The 16,821-nt window shown below is 38.2% G+C and overlaps 1 protein-coding gene across 2 annotated transcripts in view; it reads left to right on the top strand.

The window, feature by feature from the left end:
- GRM8 (glutamate metabotropic receptor 8) overlaps positions 1 to 16,821 on the top strand; it is a 1,984,303-nt gene that overhangs the window by 80,274 nt on the left and 1,887,208 nt on the right. For both annotated transcript variants that reach the window (XM_075345086.1, XM_075345084.1), the window contains exon 2: positions 2,718 to 3,536. In XM_075345086.1, coding sequence (XP_075201201.1) covers positions 3,012 to 3,536 — 525 coding nt within the window. In that variant the 5' untranslated portion in view covers positions 2,718 to 3,011. The remainder of the gene's footprint in view (positions 1 to 2,717; positions 3,537 to 16,821) is intronic.

Below are 16,821 nucleotides of genomic sequence, written 5' to 3'. Positions count from 1 at the left end.
GGTAGATATGATGTTTTAATCGCTTTTTATAGCATTTTATTGCAATGCTGCAGTGACTAAAAAAAGTAATTTTGTAATTTTGATGTTTTTCTCATTACACCATTTACCATCAGACTGATTTATTTTATATTTTAAAACCTCTTCCCGACCGCGGACGGTATATAAACGTCGGCGCTTGCTGGGCTTTGTGCAGCGCCAACGTTTATGAACGGTCCGCGGTTTTGCAGCGATCGTGACCGTATGGTACCTGTAAGCGCCGGGATTCCGGTGCAGGACGCTAGCTGCGACCCCTGACCTCACCAGGATCTGATTGGTTCAGGTCCTGGTGACGTCAGCGCCGCGCTAACCAATGAAAACGATCGCTGGGAAAGTTTGTTGTAGTTACAAACTTGCCTGGGCGATCTGCCGGTATAAAACACTGCTTCACCTCAGATCCTCCGTGTGTGACTGATCTGAGGAGAAACAGTGTGACAAGTGCTGCTGACAGGAGCTCTGTCAGTCAGCGATTTTTCACACAGTAAAAAAACCCACATATTACATCTATAGAAATCAATTCCCCCTTTTCCCAGTTAGGCAGCATATAGGGTTAGATAGGGTAGATGTTCAGTATAGTATAGCATAGAATACAGTATAGTGTAGTATAGTATAGAATAGAATACAGTATAGTATAGAATACAGTATAGTGTAGTATAGTATAGAATACAGTATAGTGTAGTATATAATACAGTATAGTATAGAATACAGTATAGTATAGAATACAGTATAGTGTAGTATAGAATACAGTATATAATACAGTATAGTATAGAATACATTATAGAATACAGTATAGTATAGTAAGAATACAGTATAGTATAGAATATAGTATAGTGTAGTATATAATACAGTATGAGCCCTGCCATGCATCCATAGAGTAGTTTTCAGGCACATATATGGTATCAACGAATTCAGGAGAAATTGTACAACAAACTATATGGTTCAATTTTTCCTTTTACCCTTGTAAAAATTAAAGATTTGTGGCTAAAGTTACATTTTTGTGGGAAAAAGTAAAATTTTCATTTTTCCCTTCCATATTGCTTTAGTTCCTGTTAAGAACTGGAAGGGTTAATAAACTTCTTGGATATGATTTTGACCAGTGTGAGGGGTGTAGTTTTCAGAATGGTGTCACTTTTGGGTATTTTCTGTCACTTAGGCCCCTCAAAGTCACTAAAAATAGGGTATGGTCCCTAAAAAAATTATTTGGGAAATTTTGTTGGAAAAATGAGAAATTGCTGATGAACTTTGACCCCTTATAACTTCCTAACAAAAAAAAGTTATGTTTCCAAAATTGCGCGGATGTAAAGTAGGCATGTGGGAAATGTTTTTTATTAACTATTTTGTGGGACATAACCCTCTGGATTAAGGGCATAAAAATAAAAAAATTGAAAATTGCAACATTTTCTAACTTTTTACCAAATTTTCGATATTGTCACAAAAAAACACAAAATATATCGTCTTAATTTTTCCACTATCTTGAAGTACAATATGTCATAAAAAAACAATCTCAGAATTGACGGGATCCATTGAAGCGTTTTAGAGTTATAACCTGTCAAAGTGACACTGGTCAGAAATAAAAAAATTGGTCCGGTCACGAAGGCAAAAACAGGCTCTGGTGCGAAAAGGTTAGATTGAACGTTTATGAACTCAGCCATACTAAATATGTGGGGCGTTTTTTTTTTCTTTCTTACTTTTTACTGTATTTAATAGTCTTAGGGGACTTGACTACACAGTCATAAAGTGCGCCAAATTTATAATAGTCGTTTATTCTGTTAGATAAATCTGGAGTATTTTGAGGCTGACCTGTCTAAATTTATTATCCCAGCTATTAGTTCGCTTTTCTTAAGGCCCCGTCACACACAGAGATAAATCTTTGACTGATCTGTGGTTGCAATGAAATCATGGACACATTGTTCCATTTGTACACAGCCACAAACCTGGCACTGATTGTCCACAATTTCACTGCAACCACAGATCTGCCGCAGATTTATCTCTGTGTGTGACAGGGCCTTTAGTGTCAGAAAATTGGTCCCGTTACGCCATGACCCTACTACCACCATGCTGGTCTGCTCTGTTGCGGAGAAGATACAGAAAGTGTCTAAATATAATATAATTCAAGTAATTTGGCGTAAATTACACCAGAATACTGGAGCATTCAACTGGATAAATATGCATCATTGCTTTTAGTGCATAGCATATTTTGCTTATAACTGACAGCCAACATCTGGTTGCTGCTTTTTTCCAATAAGGTATACATTTTCTTTTATATAAATATATATATATATATATATATATATATATATATATATATATTTAAATATAGATAGTTATACTGTATATACATATGTTTATATATATATATATATATATATATATATATATATATATATATATATATATATATATATAGTAGACATTTATCTTGCTGATTGTAAGTTGCCTAGATTTCTCATCAAATGATGAAGCAAATTGTTTTTCAGCACAAATCACTTTTAATATTGTTTTCATGGTCACTGACCTGAATTAGGCAAGGTATGCGGTGCAGGAAATGAGTCACAGCAATCTCAGAGCACAGTTGCATCTGTTATTTCAATGTATTTGTTAAGGTAATGTATGTTATGTATTTGGCATATCTGGAGGGCAAGTGCATAGACTAAACATATTTTGTCTGTTCTCTTTTTCAGGTGGACAGTACCTAATGAATATGACTTGGAGACAACTGTCTAACACCGAATTACTTAGAGACCTTCCTGATATATTAATTCAACTGCATTATATTCAGAATATGAAGAATGTACAACATTGAATCAGATGTTTTAATTCTAGATTTTTGGCTCCTACAGAAACTGCTGATTTATCAGCTCAACCGTCCTGTATAGTCACTTAGTGGGCACTGATGGTAGCATCTAGTAGATGCAACTTGAAAGGATCTACGATTTTGCATCTTAAATTACAACATTGGCTTTCGGATTGCAAACATGTCTTCGGCAAGATTGGCTTTGGAAAGAAAATCAATGTTTGGTGGTCTTTCCACAATGTTTTTGGTCATAAGGCTGTACTGGATCTTAAGCTTGATACATACAGTTGCAAGTCAAGAATATGCCCACTCTATCCGAGTGGAAGGGGATGTTATACTTGGTGGTCTTTTCCCAGTCCATTCAAGAGGAGAACGAGGGGTACCTTGTGGGGAACTTAAAAAAGAAAAAGGAATTCACAGACTTGAGGCAATGATGTATGCCATAGACCAGATAAACAAAGACCAGGACCTTCTTCCAAACATTACGTTAGGTGTCCGGATCCTTGACACCTGCTCAAGGGATACCTATGCCTTGGAGCAATCTTTAACCTTTGTGCAAGCTTTAATAGAAAAAGATGCTACAGATGTCAGATGTGCTAATGGAGACTCACCTATTTTTACCAAGCCAGATAGGATATCTGCAGTGATAGGAGCAGCCGCCAGTTCTGTTTCCATTATGGTTGCCAATATATTAAGGCTATTTAAGGTAAGGTGTTTTGATTCAATCCTTACTTGCAGTGCTTTGTCTATGTGTAGCACACTACTTCCTTCAAGAAGAATAATTTATGCAGAGCATGGTTTTTTATATGGTTTACATTGACAAGCTCTGAAAGCAGCATGTGTTATTGGAGTACTGAAGTAAATGAAATGTTTGTCTGCCAAGAGCCTTTGCATTCTCACTTTCTTGTTTTAATGACCCATTTACCCCTGTTAGCGCCGGAATCATCTTTGTAGCAAGTGAATATAATCTGTTGATGCACAGTAATTTCGTACTTCTCAAAAGATTTCTGCAACAAGATATGTTTCTGAATTCCTGTTATAACCTTCTGCACACAGAGAACACCATTAACAAAATACATGGATCAATAAAGTCAATAAAAATCCATTGTGCATATTGTGCCGAACAGAGGGATATATAGTTTAAATCAGAATCCTTTATAATGGAAGAATAAATCAGGGCACCCTCATAAACACTTCATCACTTCTTTTTACAACCATGACATCATAGATCTCATGAAACTTTCATCCTTTCTGAAGATCTATGCAAAGTAGCTATTCTCCAGGACGAGAATTCTCTCTTGTGCCAATTGTAAGGTAATATACAACCCATAAAATCTCTTGGAATATAGCTAGAGCTATTGGTCAAGATAGACACCCATCTAGCACCCCAGTCTTATCTGGTGAGAAGGAAGAACCCTGAATTAGTTATGGTTTCCTTAGCTAATATTCCACAGTACCTCACCAATAAGATTGAATGCTAATGGTACATCAGTTATATTTAAGGAATTGATAGTATATCTTATATCTACAGTCTATGCAATAAAGTATTGTGACACCTGCATATTACATCAAGTTCTTCCAGACTAATGTCACTCAACCATGCCTTTAATGACCTTGCTTTGTACACTGGGGAAAAGTCATGCTGGAACAGAAAAGGCTCTTCCCCAAGCTGTATCCTTGTGGATGCATAAAACTGTCCAAAAAGTGTTTTTAAGCCAAAGCACAATTGTTTCTATGTAATGGAATGAAGGGCCTAGGCCAAACCCTTGAAGAACATTAACCTAACATTTTCCCTTCTCCAGGCAAGTTAATTAATGTTCTCCTGATGGTTATCAAACCCAAACTCATCCATCAAACTATCAGATAATGAAGCGTGATTTGTCACGCCAGAAAACACGTTTCCACTTCTCCAGAGTCCAGTGATGACATGCTATACACCACTCCATTTGCTCTTTAACATTGTAATTGGTGATTCAGCTGCTTGAAAACTCATGGCTAGAAGCTCCCGGCTCATAGGTTTTGTGCTGATATTAATGCCAGTTATGGAGTCAGTCGAGTGCTCTATGTGCCTCAGGATTCTATGATGCAACTTTATAACTTAATGTGGTCTTCTTCTCTGTTGCTGAGTTGCTTTGATTACTAACTGCTTCCACTTCTCTGTAATACCACTCACAGTTGAGCGTGGAATGATCATGAAGAAAGAAAGTTCATGAGCTGGATTATTGCAATGGTGACATCCCCTTACAATACAACCTTCTATCACTCAAACTCAGATCTTTAGAGCAAGCTATTCTTATACAAATGTTATTAAAGTTACGCTACATTGCTAGGGCTGCATGTTAGACTCCTGTGGCAATTGGATTAAATTAAACCTGAATTCAATTATTAAAGAGTCCCTATAATTTTAATTCATTTGATAATACTGTCTAGCATGTCTTGCAGATCAGTGGGGATTCAGATCCTGAGACCGTCACTGATTGCTTAAAGCGTAACCGTCGTATTTAATTTATTGTACATATGAAAATAAGAAACTTTGTAATATGAGATATATATCAAACAAATCTGCTTATTTCTCTGCCAGAACTGATCAGTCATATATCAAAATTCTCAATTCTGAGATAAAATCTGTATTTAGTGAAGACGTTACCATTACTGAGATAGGAGATGGCAGTTGTCACTGATGAGATTCTATGTAGATAGAAGAGGGGGCGTATCTCTGCTTCTAGCTCCTCCCTCTGCCTCTAGCTCCTCCCTCCTCCCGTCATCATAAAATCTCATCAGTAGCAACCATGATCTCCTATCTCACTAATGGGAAAGTCTTCACTGAATACAGATTTTTCGTCTAATGACTGATCAATTATGGCAGTAAAATAAGCAAATTTGTCTGATAAGAAATATTACAAAGTTGCCTATTTTCAAGTGCACTACTGATTTATGAAATAAAAATTAAAACGCTAGAACCACTCTGAAATGAAAGGGTGCCAGGTACAAGATCAGGTCTCCTGCATGATCGTTCACATGTAGAGGTGTATGGGCTCAATAGACAGTTAATAAGCTTGTTCACAGAGCAGAGCACTGGGTTATAGACTTTTTGTTGAGGTCATACACCACTTTGTACAGTTACTTAGACCATACTTCACTAAAAGCAACGCATTTCAGAGCGGCTTTTTGAGTGATCAGTAAAGGTCTCAGGACCCATGATCTGCCATACATAAGAGGTAATATCTATCATTTTAAAAAAAAGAAATTATAGGTACTCTTAAAAGGTGTGTTCCAATGCTTTGGTCTATACAATGGATTTGTAACAAAGTGGCTATGTTTTGACAATTTTTTGATTAATTGAGTACAAATTATCATTCATTATGTTCATCTTTTGTGCATATTATGTATAAGTAAATCACTTTAAGATCCCTTCTGATTATATGTGCTATAATATGATTGAGTCTGACTTTTGACATGAAGGATGGACTGTATCATTGTTTATATGAAGAACCCTATGTACTACAGAAAGGCCAAATACTCTTTTTTTTTCAATCCTGCAAAACTTGTTGAAATAGCCGAATCCAGATGGCTTGCCTAGTATCTATAAGGCATCTTACCACCCTAAATGTAATAATGTCAAATATAGATGTATAGACAGCATTAATGTGTCTGAATTTATCAGCTGTCAGAGGCAGACTTGCCAACTTTTGAAAATAGGTGTCAGGGGAAGATGAGCTTTCAATCGCACACCATGTTATTGGCTTTACTGAGCACAGTCAGCAAAGACAAGCGTCAATAAAGTGTTCGGTTTAACATAATGATTTCTCTAACCAAAACGCTTCTCAATTTTTTAAAAGATTTGCCTGTCTTAGTTGAGGTATTTTCTTCCTTCTTTTTTTAAGACTCCTATACAATAGGAGATAGTAGGATTTGGCATATAAGTCCCAAAAAGGCAAAATATTTTGATGGTTTACTATCCATTTCTGCTATTTTTCATTACCATACATACATATCAAGGTAGCACTAAATATTTGTCCACAAAGTATGAACATTGGTTCTAAAGAATATTTTAGGCAAGGAGGATAACTTAAACATTGAATAGTAAATATATAAAAATAATGTTTATTTGGACCTTTGTTGGCATGTGTCTATAGTTCCAAAGTTTATAAGAGTATTAAAAGAGAAAGTGCCCCCTGGAGGATTCCCTGCTTACCCCACTGGGCTAGTCAGAAACTCAGTGTGTATTGGAAGCTGCTAAAAGGATCTGAAAAGGGGTTAAGGCCTCTAAACAATTTCTCATGAGCTGCCATTGTGAATGTGAAATATGTAATGTGCAGTATATCACAAAAATGAAAACACCTCTCACATTTTGTAAATATTTTATTATATCTTTTCATGGGACAACACTGAAGATATGACATTTGATACAAAGTAGAGTTGTCAGTGTACAGCTTGTATAACAATGTAAATTTGGTGTGTCCTCTATATAAATCAACATACAGCCATCAATGTCTAAACCACTTGCAACAAAAGTGAATACACCCCCCTACGTGAAAATTCCCAAATTAAACCTAATTAACCATATTCCTTCACCGTAACATGACTCATTAGTGTTACAAGGTCTAGGGTGTGACTGGGGAGCAGATGTGTTAAGTTTGGTGTTATTGGTCACACACTCTCTCATACTGGTCACTGGACGTTCATGGGAACATGGCACCTCATGGGAAAAAAATCTCTGAGTATCTGAAAAAAGAATTGTTGCTGTACATAAAGATGGCCTAGGCTATAAGAAGATTGCCAACACCCTGAAGCTGAGCTGCAGCATGGTGGCCAAGACCATACAGCAGTTTAACAAGATAGGTTCCACTTAGAACAGGTCGTTCCATTGTCGACCAAAGAAGTTGAGTGCACATGCTCAGCATAAAATCCAGAGGTTGTCTTTTCAAAATAGACGTATGAGTGCTGCTAGCATTGCTGTGGAGGATAAAGAGGTGGGTGGTCAGCCAGTCAATGCTCAGATCATACGCTGAAAACTGCATCAAATTTTTCTGCATGGCTGTCATGCCAAAAGGAAGCCTCTTCTACAGATGATGCAGAAAAAAGCCAACATACAGTTTACTAAAAGTAATCTGACTATGGACATGGATTACTGGAACCATGTCCTGTGATCTGTAGAGACCAAGAAAAATGTATTTCATTCAGATCATGTCAAGTGTGTGTGGCAGCAACCAGGAGAGCAATATAAAGACATAAAGTGTCTCTTGCTTGCAGTCAAGCATGGTGGTGGGAATGTCATGGTTTGGGCCTGCATGCGTGCGTGCTGCTTGCTGTGTGGAGCTTGAGTTCATTGAGGGAACCATGAATGCCAACATGTACTTTGATAAACTGAAACAGAGCATAATCCCCCTCCCTTCACATTGCAGCATGATAACAACCCCAAACACACCTCCAAGATTACCACTGCCTTGCTAATTAAACTGAGGGTAAAGGTGAATTTGCCAAGCATGTCTCCAGACCTAAACCCTATTGAGCGTCACTGATCCATTATCAAATGGAAGATTAAGGAGCATAAGGTCTCTAACATCCACCAGCTTTGTGATGTCATCACGGAGGAATGAAAGAGAATACCAGTGGCTTCTGTGATGCTCTAGTAAACTCCATACCTAAGGGAGTTAAGGCAGTGCTTGAAAATATTGACGGCCACACAAAATATTGACACTTGTGACACAATTTGGTCATTTTCACTTAGGGGTGTACTCACTTGTGTTGTCAGCGGGTTTGACAATAATGGCTGTGTGTTATTTAGAGGGCACTCCAAATTTACACTGTTACACAAGTTGTACCCTGACTACTTTACATTGTATCAAAGTGTCATATCTTCAGTGTTGTCCATTGAAAATACTGTATATAATAAATTATTTAGAAAAAATGTGAGAGGTGTACTCACTTTTGTGGTATACTGTATGTACAGAAAATAATATTCACTTAGGGTAAAATGTATTTAATTTATCATTCAAAAATGATTCTATTAAAACCATTAAGAAACATCAACTTGATGTCAGAAGCCTTTTATGTCTATGGCTGCAGTCTTTGCTGACTGAAGCTACTTTAAGACTTCTGTATTATATTTAGGATAACTATACTTCTCTCAGAAGTTCGGAACAAAAATGTGATCATACTGTCAAGGAGACCAGACAGCTAAAACAAGGCTTTCAATTCTAAAAGCATAAAAAAGGTTAAATATGGTGTCAAGATTTGTCATGCACAATGTGCTTTGCTTGAAAGAAAACTATATATACCTAATATCTAGATGAGGGATACCAGCTTCTGATTAATTTTGTTTAAAGAAGACATTTTCACTGAAATTACTGAGGTCCTAAGTGATGCTTGGGCAATATATATTGAGTGTTATCTGTATAATAATGCAAAGAGATACCGTATTTTTCAGATTATAAGATGCACTTTTCTCCTCCAAAACTGGGGGTAAAATGGGGATGTGTTTTACAATCTGGATATGACTTACCGGGGCGGTGGTGGTGGAGCGGAGTCATGGGAGGCAGGGTCAGCAATACTGAGGGCTCAGAAGAGCAGTGGAGTGGCTCTTGAGGGTCACAGGATGGGATGTCTCGGCAGCGGGTGCATTGATCTGACTGCGGGCTCCATTTAATTACCTGTGGTTGATGCAAAGGATTTAAAGAAAATGGCCGCAGTGGCAGCACATGCACAGATTGATGTGATTTACTGTAAGAAAATAGCCACGGAGTCCTATCTGCGCACTCACTGCCTCCGCGGCCATTTTCTCAAAGCCCAACTCATTAACAGTGGGCTATTCAACGGAGCCCGCAGTTAGATCAATGGCACCCGCCGTCGAGACACCCCGTCCTGTGACCCTCCTGAGTCACTCCATTGTAATGACATCTCCGTAGCCCGCCGGCAGATAAATGGTGCCCACCGCCACAACACCCCCCGAGCCCACAGTATTGCTGACCCTCCTGAGCCACAACACCACCTTCTCTGAGCCTGCAGCATTGCTGACCCTGCTTCCTGTGACCTTCCTGAGTCCCTTCACCACCGTCACTCTCCCCTGGTGAGCATTAGGATTAAGACGCACTAGGATTATAAGACGGACCCTTATTTTAATGTTAAAAATAATTTTTTTCTATGTTCCTCTTCTAAAATTTGGATGCATCTTATAATCCGCTGAGTCGTATAAAACGAAAAATACAGTAAATGTTGATTCTTTGGTTGGCTTCCAGGACAGAAACCTAAAGACCTTAAGAAATAAGAGTCACACTAAGAAGTTATAGCATGCAGATTAGCATATAACCTCGGGTGAAAACCTATTGAAGATGATTAGGGCAAGCACAAAAAGAAGAAAAGGCCTCGCACCACCACACTGCACCCCGCATTAATGCCGGAAAGGAGGAGGTCAGATCAGGTTATTTTCCCATATAGCATTGGTCGTGGGTGCACGTTGATATAAGAATCAAAGTCTCATTACATCATCAAAGAAAGTAGAGAATCAACGGCACATACCATCCGGTTTCCATAGAATAACATACCATCCGGACCCGTAGAAGTGCTGTATAGCACGAAACGGCCGTCGTCCTGAGGAGACCCGCACCCAGCTCTCCTCTTGCCTTTTATATGCACTTTTAGAACCAATAAAAAATCTGTTTTTCTGGAAACTGGATGGTATGTGCCGTTGATTCTCTACTTTCTTTGATGATGTATTGAAGATGATTAGGACTTTATGAGCATTCTTGGAAAACATGGGATTTTATTTTCATGAATGCAAAATAGATTTACTGATCTTCCATAATTATGCCCGTATTCCGGTGACAAGCATTCACCTACATACAATTATCTGTGTAAGATTATAATAATGATGGCAATAAAATTGTCAATGTGACTTTTTGATTTTCTAGCTTACATTATGTGAAATGGTGCAATTTCATATGGACCCTAGATGATATGTATCATCTTAAATCTAATGATTTTATAATGCTGACTGTACATGCAGGAAACATGAGGTCGCGGCAGCTCCCACTGAAAGGGAATTGATATATTTTGGCTCCTGTCAGACAGTCTAGTTACTGTGGATATACTACAGGGCCGCTATCTCATTACTTTTGGAAACCTGCAATGTCCTTAGAGGCGTTTTTTGCCAGTCTGTCTGGCTTTGCTTCTTGTTGCAGAGGTCCTGCCTTATAATCTTTTGGAGTGTGAGGAAAACAGCTATAGAGAGAACATTTCAGATAATCTTCTTGCTGGCAGGAATATGTTTCTTGAAAAACTCCATACAATCCAGGCAGTTTTTCAGCAGCTATTTAGAAACCAGAAAAAGTAGAATGACTATGATTTTCTTCTGTCTCTTTTCCTGCCACCCCAGTCGGTATAGAAGTCTCTTGTTTGTATACTTTACGGTAATAAGTTTCCTTTCCATAGAAAAATTGCCTAAATATGAAAAAAAATATTGATCTCTTATCAATTGATAAGACTCATTTCCCATAATATCTAAGACTTCAATTTTTCTTCCATTTTTCCTTTTCTATTGTTTTACATTTCCAGTGGGAATATTTTCATTTCTCACTTCCTAGAAACCATTTGAGTTAAAAATAGTGAAAGAAGAGGTTTCATACTATTATGAACTTATTAGTTACCGTTATAAATGGTATTAAAAGTGATTTTCCCACTAACCTCCTTCTACCCACAACCCTTGAAGCATTATGTATATGTAAATACTTATATCATATAAAATTTCACTATGTCATCACTATTTACCTTTCATTTTGTTCATTGTGGGTGTTGGGTGCAGAAACCATGAAATTTGAAAAACATAAATATCATTACCTGTCTTGAGTTGTGATTGAAGTTGTAATAAGAAACTGCAAGACTGTAAAAAGTTGGCTTGAAATTTTTTAAGTGATGTACTCCAGGAAAAATACTTTTACCGATAGGTGCTAAAGCAGAACACAAAGAAAAACTACTGTTTTCCAATGGGATTTCCTTCTTGTAATTGTATGACAGTCATGTTATCATGAAGAACATAGAGCAAGCAGCACCACAATGCTTTCAATGTGTATAATATTTTTATAAACTTATCCCAAGTAAAAGATAAGATTTGTTAAAGGGGGGTTTTTCCCTTTGATTTAAGTTTCTACTGTGCTCTCCTTCCCAGGTCCACCAGTGAGTCTCTGCTGCTTTCCCCTGTGTCTGTCATTGGCAGCCACAGTTAAATCATCTTTACAGCTTGGCAGCCAATCAGTGGGCTCAGCAGATCTTGCAGTGTAGATGGAAATCCTCTTTTGAGCAGCTAATCTCACTGATTGGCTGTTTTGCTGTTGATATGATACCATCAGCGCAGCCAATGCCATGCACTATGAGCGGAAACTCACCGGTAGACCCATGGGCGGTGAGTACAGTATTGTTTGTTGTATTATAACAAACTGCAGCTGGGGTAGAAACTTAATTGAAAGGGAACAACCTTAATTTTTTTTTTTTATTATGCGTAATTCCGACACATGGACAAAGGTTGAAATTGAACCTGCCTCCTGTTTTGAAAAGTTTAGAACTTATGGTATTGTAGCCCTACTGCTATTTATGGGCTGCCGAGACTTGCATATCCTTTGTTCATGTCATAGAGTACTGCTGACCCTGTTACCTCACCTTGTTACCCAAAATGTCTTATTATGCATCTTACAGTATGATTTATATTGTGGATTTCTCTAATACCAATCCTAGATACTATTGCTACCCAGTATTGAGCCTATTTTAGTTTTTAGGTACATAATGATGCTTTTAACTGCCATGCTAGTAGTTAGAATGAAGGGTCGCACTGTTTCCCTGTAAGAGTTAATGTACTGAATTGTTGGTGCTATTATGGTTGGGTCAGAAGCGTGGGGAGAGCATTAAAATACATGTCTGTAATATGAGTCAATATGGAAGTTCTGATTTCCCAGCAGATGTCAGATATATAGAAACTAGAAATAGGCCGGATGCTGTTGCATCGGGAATGCGGTGAAATGAACATCTGTCTATGCTTAATGGTGCTGACAGGAGCAGTGGACATGTGTCACACTGTTTGCGCTTTCCAATATATCTGTTGTATGTCATCCTTCTGCATTTGTGTATTGTATGTGTTGCGTCATTTGACCTCTTTCACCCCTGTGCACTGTCTCTTCCTTGTTGTGTGCTGTACATTGTTATCTGGTGTTGTGTTTCTTGAACTGTGTTCACTATGTGGTGTCTCCCTTGTGTGCTGAGTGTGTGCTTCGATAATATGGTGTCTTGTAAGCTGTTATGACTATAATTGGTGTTGGTACAGTATGTATTTCTCTCTCTCTCTCGTCAGTGACGCCATGTCTCGTCATGTCTCGTCAGTGCCGCCATGTCTCGTCACTCACTGCAACATCGCTCAAGGCATGGCTATGTCAGGATATGTGTAATTTAAAACACCAACACCTCATTATACCTGGATGTGGTATGGTCGCACAATGTTACACTGGGAACAGAATTGTGCTTACTCAACCCACAATTTGGGTTCCGCCTGCACTGTTGTCCCTGAGAAACTGAGGGAAAAATTGTGAAAACATACCCTGCTGTAACTAAATAAAAGCATAATGCATATAAACATAGGGTACTTAGTAAACACTGTTTTTGATCAAAAAAAGCATAAAGCTATCCCACCAACGCCAAGGTGTACCCAGTTGGGATAGTACCTACACTCTCTAATATTAAAACCTTACCATGGGTCTAAAATAGGCCTCAATGTGGCTAAGGGCTGAGAGTGACCGGGTCCCAACAGAACACACAGTCAGGGGATGCACAGAATGAAATGCCCAGATCACTAAGAGGGAGGGCCACACCCTATTTGTACTGAGTACAAAAAAACTACATAAAAACAAAAAAGTGATCCAGTTACCATGGCTATAATGTGGGCGCGAACTGAGGCTGCGCAATTGACAGTGCCGCAGTGCATTGTGGGATACGGTTACATCCGCAACTGGCAATTATGTATGTAGATGGGCAGCTAAATAGAGGAGTGGGGAAATGTGTAGCCAAGCTGGAAGTTTCTGCATCATAACTAGCTAGTAGTGGGTGTGAGTAATATTTGCTTTATATGGTGCACTTTCTTGTAGTGAGAGCCACAGAAGAGTGAGGCATGAATATCCAGGTTGTTCTGCTGCCCAAATAGTTTATTCCAAGTGGGGGAGACCAGTCCACCCTCAAGGTAAAGTATCAATTCTGCTGAGAGAGGATGAGGGAGCAGAAAGGCTTATTCCTGTGAGTAAAGAATGTATCTGCTATGCTGGTGAAGATTAGCCATCTACAAGAGGCAATGAGAGTGTCACACCAAAGGGAGTATGTGTGCTGTTACCTATAAATAAAGGGGTTTGCCACTAAAGATATGGAGAGAAGATTGGTGCCTGAGTGTGAGGAACTGATATGTTGTACAGATAGTGATAGTGTGAATAGGCCGCAGGTGTTTGCAAGTTTGTCAAACATGCAATTGACTATTGCATTACTGTCATGAGAGGGAACCAGGAAAAGGGAATCAATTAAGCAAGTGAGGAGAGTGCCCTCAGGGTGCCCAAATGCAAGTCCACTGTTGATGTTTATGTCAAACATATACTGAAGTCTCATTATAGTAGCAATTGTGCATTGTATGATTATATTTTCAACTGTGCGTTGGGAAGTAATGTTTTTGCATTGTTTGATGCTGCATTTTATGCACTATATGATACTAATACTGTTTATATAGAGCGTAGGCTTTGCTGGATTCCCATGAACATGAGGAAAAAATACTAATATAAGGCCTCACGAAATCTCAAATTTCAAGTTTACATTATATATAAAATCTATTTTTATTTGGTACGAATTAATGACCCCAAAAACATATTTGGGGATAAGCAAGCCCAATCTAGGCAATAGAATAAAAAAAATAAAATTTACCAGCCAATGCCAACTCCTAGGTTGTTTTTCTGCCTTCCTGATTAGAGAGGAGTGAACCTTCAGTCTCGAGGCTCGGGGTGAAAATCCCCATGGTGAGTATCGCACTGTGCTGGTTTCTGAGTGAGTCGCAGCATTGTGCGAACTGCAGAAAGTGTGTGATCAGCTCAGAATTCTGCATTCTAAGATGTTTTGTTTACGTAAAAAATTAAAAAAACAAACAAACAAAACACCGCCCACCCACCTTTGTAAGTGTTTTGCTGTAGGCTAAAAGCAAAACACTTCCGGAGGTGGGTGGGTGGTGCTTTTTTTTTACATTTCCCGTGAACAATACATCTCAGAACGCAGAATGTAAGTCAAATTTGAGCTGATTACACACATCATGCAGCACGCACAATGCTGTGCGTCAATCAGACACCAGCACAGCGCGATACTCACATTGGGGATTTTCATGTCATTTTACGAGCTTGAACCCTGAGCCTCAAGACTGAAGGTTATCTCATCTCTATTCCTGATATAGTTTTTGTAGTAATGGAAATTACCTTAGCGTTGACAAGATAGCTAGAACAGATGTGACAACATAAAGGTAAAGATCACATGACGTTAACAGTTTTTATATTACAGTATCAGCTATGATAAAAGGAGGGACGAACAATTGTGTACAATAAAGGGGATCATTATTTTGAATATAACCTTAATTATACAATTATTGGTCTCTAAATTAGAAGACGTCTTCAATGTCCTGTTAAAGATTGTGACAAAAGTAAAGTCTTCCTTTACCTCTTCTCCAATATTTAACAATCTATCTGTATAAAGAAAAAGTTCCCTGGCCATTTGTCATAATCTAAAAGTTTACAAAATGCAACTTTTCCAGTTTTTATAGCTTATGAGGTCCTGACAAATTGAGGCCCAGCTGTGATTCGTGGAACGGAAAGAAAAAGCTGGGATCATGAAAATGATTCTCGTAGGGAGTCATTTCTCTCAGTTATCAGGAATTTGTTGCAGGAATGTGTATTAGTTTAACATTGCTCTGTTGAAACCGTAGCGGCTTTTCATCTCCTCCATTCTGAGCACGAGTATCAGATACTGTGCTGCACAAGATTTGTGAGACTTATACCATGGCTTGAGGGGCTATCTTGGGATTATTGTGTGTTGCAAGAAACCAAGAACGAAAGAAAAAGCCTACAACTTCCAATAAGCCCTAGAGAAATTACTTAGCTTGTTCAGGCATGCCAAGGTGCACAAAAAAGAAATGAGATTAAAATGCTCCAGCTGGTTGGCTGTCTTTATTCTCCTTCGTCTTATCCTAAATCTTCCATTTTCCTGTAAAACTCAATTCAGAATATAATTATATATTTTAATTGGGTATCATTTTTGTTATGTTGCTCGATATATAATACATTATAAACTGTAATAGCCACATCCAATGGATCTTTTTCATACCTATTTTTATTAACTGCCATCTTGGCTAAGATTTAATTGGGAGACAAAACTATAAACCTGGCTTGAATTACTTGAGAAGGAAGAAACAGAGATGAGAATGAGGCTATGATTTGTCTCAAATACCAGCAATTTGTCTTCTGCAGCCATGACAGCCAACGTCTGATTTCCATTATGCAATGCAACAGCAAAGAACGTTCCACTGCCGTCTTGATCAATATGGGGTCACATGGTGTCTCCTGTGGGAAAATCTCCTATTTACCCATGTAATTGATGTAGCACAGTTTCCTGCAAGAGAAGGAGACATCTCCTTTAGATCTAATTATGGACCATAGCTAAGTAGTTTTTTTCTGCTTCGAGAAAAATACTAGATTTTAAGAAATTCATATACAGTATATCAACAAAATCATTTCTTAAAAATGCCATAGTTACCCCCGCACATTGATCTGATGCATAACAATCTCATTAGAATTTTTCGTAGCAATATGTGCCTGTGTTCTCATGTTAATTAGTGAATGTACACATCATAAATCAGAAAAAAAAGAGACAGCTCTATTTGTGGTGATGGGAATATCGTTCTGCATAGTCATACGGAATCATTTCTCTTGTTTTCTTTT

The sequence above is a fragment of the Anomaloglossus baeobatrachus genome, chromosome 4 (assembly GCF_048569485.1).
Source record: "Anomaloglossus baeobatrachus isolate aAnoBae1 chromosome 4, aAnoBae1.hap1, whole genome shotgun sequence".
Lineage (NCBI taxonomy): Eukaryota > Metazoa > Chordata > Amphibia > Anura > Aromobatidae > Anomaloglossus > Anomaloglossus baeobatrachus.
This window is presented reverse-complemented; position numbering and strand designations above follow the sequence as displayed.